The sequence below is a fragment of the Berghia stephanieae genome, chromosome 7 (assembly GCF_034508935.2).
Source record: "Berghia stephanieae isolate SIO BIC M18660-M18661 chromosome 7, UCSD_Bste_1.3, whole genome shotgun sequence".
Taxonomy (NCBI): domain Eukaryota; kingdom Metazoa; phylum Mollusca; class Gastropoda; order Nudibranchia; family Aeolidiidae; genus Berghia; species Berghia stephanieae.
This window is the reverse complement of record NC_088366.1, coordinates 6,121,664-6,125,145: the sequence shown is the minus strand read 5'-3', so window position 1 is coordinate 6,125,145 and position 3,482 is coordinate 6,121,664. Positions and strand designations below refer to the sequence as shown.

The 3,482-nt window shown below is 38.1% G+C and overlaps 1 protein-coding gene across 4 annotated transcripts in view; it reads left to right on the top strand.

The window, feature by feature from the left end:
* LOC144976414 (uncharacterized) overlaps positions 1-403 on the top strand; it is a 14,893-nt gene extending 14,490 nt beyond the window's left edge. For all 4 annotated transcript variants that reach the window (XM_078920701.1, XM_078920702.1, XM_078920699.1 and 1 more), the window contains one exon: positions 157-403. In XM_078920701.1, the coding sequence (XP_078776827.1) occupies positions 157-348 (192 nt within the window). In that variant the 3' untranslated portion in view covers positions 349-403. The remainder of the gene's footprint in view (positions 1-156) is intronic.
* The last annotated feature ends 3,079 nt before the right edge of the window (positions 404-3,482 follow it).

Here is a 3,482-nt window from a genome sequence, read left to right as displayed (position 1 = left end):
TTGCATTTGAGACAATACCATATTTTGGCATTTTTCCTCTTTACGGTTGATAAAAAACGAAGAGTCTGGTATGAAAGATTATTGTTCATATGATTGTATGTAAACTGGACTTATTCATCGCTTACCACAAATAATATTAATCTCTTTCCTTCCCAGGATAGTGGCAACACCTTTGTTGTCATGGTTTATCCCAACAGTTGCATCCAAGTTCGCATTTGGAAAATTCCAAGAGAGACTGCCCAAGATTACATTTCTTTTTATGATACGAAGATTTTGGATGACGACGACAATTTATTGTCAGACTTATATAAAGACACCAGCAACTGTAGGCCTGCAAACATTGAATGAATATTGAATAGCAGCTTGTCGATTTTTGTGAGACATAAAAATTGATCTTGGAAAATACGAGGCTTCGACCTTTTTTTTAATTCATAGTATAAAATCCAAATATTGTTTGTTGTTTTTTCCTTTTTTTTTGTAGTCGTTGTTGTTATTGCTGTTATTGTTGTTGTTGTTGTTGTTGTTGATATTGTTGTTACTGATGCTGCTGTTGTTTTGTTGGTGGGGCTTATTTTGTTGTTTTGTTTTTTGTTTTAATAATACTGAATTAAGTCCTTTAAAAGACCACTTTAGTATTAGTACTAGTAATATATATCGATGTGTTTGTCTCCACTTGCAATTATTTGCAGGGTTGATAACCAAATTTATTACAGGCTAATTGTTGTAATGGAAATCTCAAAAAACGACACAAAATACTGTCCTTTAGAACAATGCTAAACTAGGTCCATAATGGCGATCGGAAGTCAGACATGCATATTTGTAAACGTCGATTTGTCGCAATGATACATTGGAAAGTAAATAAAAGATGCGCATGGAACCTTGTATTGTGTTGCTTTGTAGCCAGCTACGAAGTCTATGGATTGAATACTCTCTGTCTGCATCTTGGTTTTCCCGGAGCAAAAGACTAAACCCATTGCTCTGCGGCTGACACAAGGGTTGCCATAGTCTCTTTTTTTTAGATACGAGAAAGTACCGCTACAACTGGGATATAAATTGAATCGCTGTCATGTATGTCATCTCTTTCCTTCTTCTTCTTCTTCTTCTTCTTCTTCTTCTTCTTCTTCTTCTTCTTCTTCTTCTTCTTCTTCTTCTTCTTCTTCTTCTTCTTCTTCTTCTTCTTCTTCTTCTTCTTCTTCTTCTTCTTCTTCTTCTTCTTCTTCTTTTTCTTCGTCTTCTTCTTCTACCCCAAAGAAACCTATAAGACACGGAAAAAAGAAATGAACAGAATCATTTGTGCTGGTTAGTAAAGAGGGAACATCAAAATATTTAACAAATATAGGAATCTATAGAGCTTGTGGCATACAATATTTGGTGTTGATTCGAAATCCATAAGAATGGTGTGCTTCCACTTGTCTCTCAGTCTTGGACAGTCGACCTAACGCTGACCAAAGAGCCACATTGCAAAGTGTGCTCAAAATGACCGTGGCCTTAGTAAACTCATGGTTTGATGCTGACCAACAAATGACTCAAAAGTCTTTGGCCACACAAGAAAACAAATCGTGAGTTGTATTCAACAGTTCAACCAATGGGATCACTTGTTTCCTTGACCACTACTAAAGACAACTCACTAGGCGGTCCACAAACATAAAAATGACATAAAAATATGGGTCTAAGCGTGGCCTTTGTAAAGTTATGTCCTGACACTGACCAAAAAATGACGTCAAAATACCAGTCTTTTACCACAAAAGAAAACAAATCGTGAGTTGAATTCAATAGTTCAACCAATGAAATGACTTGTTTCCATGAGCTCTACTAACGAAAACTCACTAGGCGGTGCAAAAACCAAATAATGACGTCAAACTGCCAGTCCTTTTGGATTTCAGTTTCAGGCTATAACATAACGATGGCTACGGTCTAAGTGGGTTTTTAGTGCCAGGCTATAAGTTAACGACGGTCCGACAGGAAGAGCAGTCTCAATAGTCCTTATTCAGTAAAGAATGAAAGTGATGCCTAAACGAATCAATCATTATGTGTATTACTAAGTAGCCACCGTTAACTTGTAGATAGAATGAAGTTGACGTCACTTAGGTCTTTGTTATTATTTTTTGCATTCGCTTTGATGAGTAATTCTAACTAAACTGTATTAACCAGACTATAACTCTTCAAGATTACACATAGTTTTGTGTGTGTGCAGTTATACTTCCGGATGGTGTGAGATTCTTAGTCAAGCGCATAATATGTATTGTTTATTGCCATCCATGTTTATGTATAATTCTCATTAAGCTGCATTAACCAGACTATAAACGTTCAAGGCTACATATAGTTTTGCTTGTTGGTCATTTATACTTCTGAGTGGCACTGTTATGAGCACCTTAGCCAAGCGCACAGCAGCTATACAATGTATTGATAGAAGGAAACAGGGGACACAGTGGGTAAAGTTCTTCGATATATATTTTTGCCATTCGTTTAGGTAAAATATTCACAAAATTCGCCAGCCAAATTATCCTTTGTAGGTGCATAACATGTGAGGATTGACAGTTTGGTGTATTGTGAGCTGTGTCTTGTGTATAGAATTCTTTCATTTATAGGTTTCCATTTTAACAGTGATTTGTTTTGCCTGGCTATCAAGAGGGGAATACCTCTGTGTTGGTCGAACCGACCAAACAATCAAGTCACCATTGGAGAGTTGGCGCTTCCCAGCTCTTGTCCACCTTGCGTCTGATATGCCCAGGAAATCAATCTGGAGCTGGTCTTGTTCCAGTTTTCCTGTTTGATATTGGGTCCGAACATTCCAGCAAAAGACATTGAGGGTTTTGGTGACAACAGATCCACACTCTGGTTGGGGTGTCCTCTCGGCTTTGACTTCCTACCGTCATGAAGCCAGTTTTCTGGTCCGTTTCTCTGCTGCCAGCGGTAATGTATTTATAATGCCTGGTTTCTGATTCTGTAACAGCTTGTTTTTATGAGGTGAGTCATTAACCCTACGCTCACATCCCTGTGGACTACTCATCGTCTGATATCTCCTCTTTCTCTGCTGTAGGAGACACCCTACCGGATGCGCTAACTAGTAGCGCAGTTGTGACGGAATAACAAAAGCACGTGTGGGTAACCATCCTCTACCTTCTCTCTCTTTCTTTAAAGTTTGTCTGTAAACAATTCACCTGTTTGCTGCTATTTAAAATGAAGTTACAGATCAAAGAAAAGAAAAGAAACTTCCTTCAAATTACTTAACCGCTACAGACACATAGTCAAAAGCAGCCTCGGATAATCTCTCGGATAATCAGCTGACAGTCAATTCGTCACCCCACTTATCTAAATCTCTAGTTCTTGGGAAAGGTTTCATTACAGGCGAGTATTCATTTGTCCAAAAATCATTATACCTACCACTTAATCTATCAGATTAAAGATCGGCACGTAGTAGGGAAAGGTTGGGTCACTCTGAGACTCTAGTTTCCTAGGGGCACGACATGATCAGTTTGCTG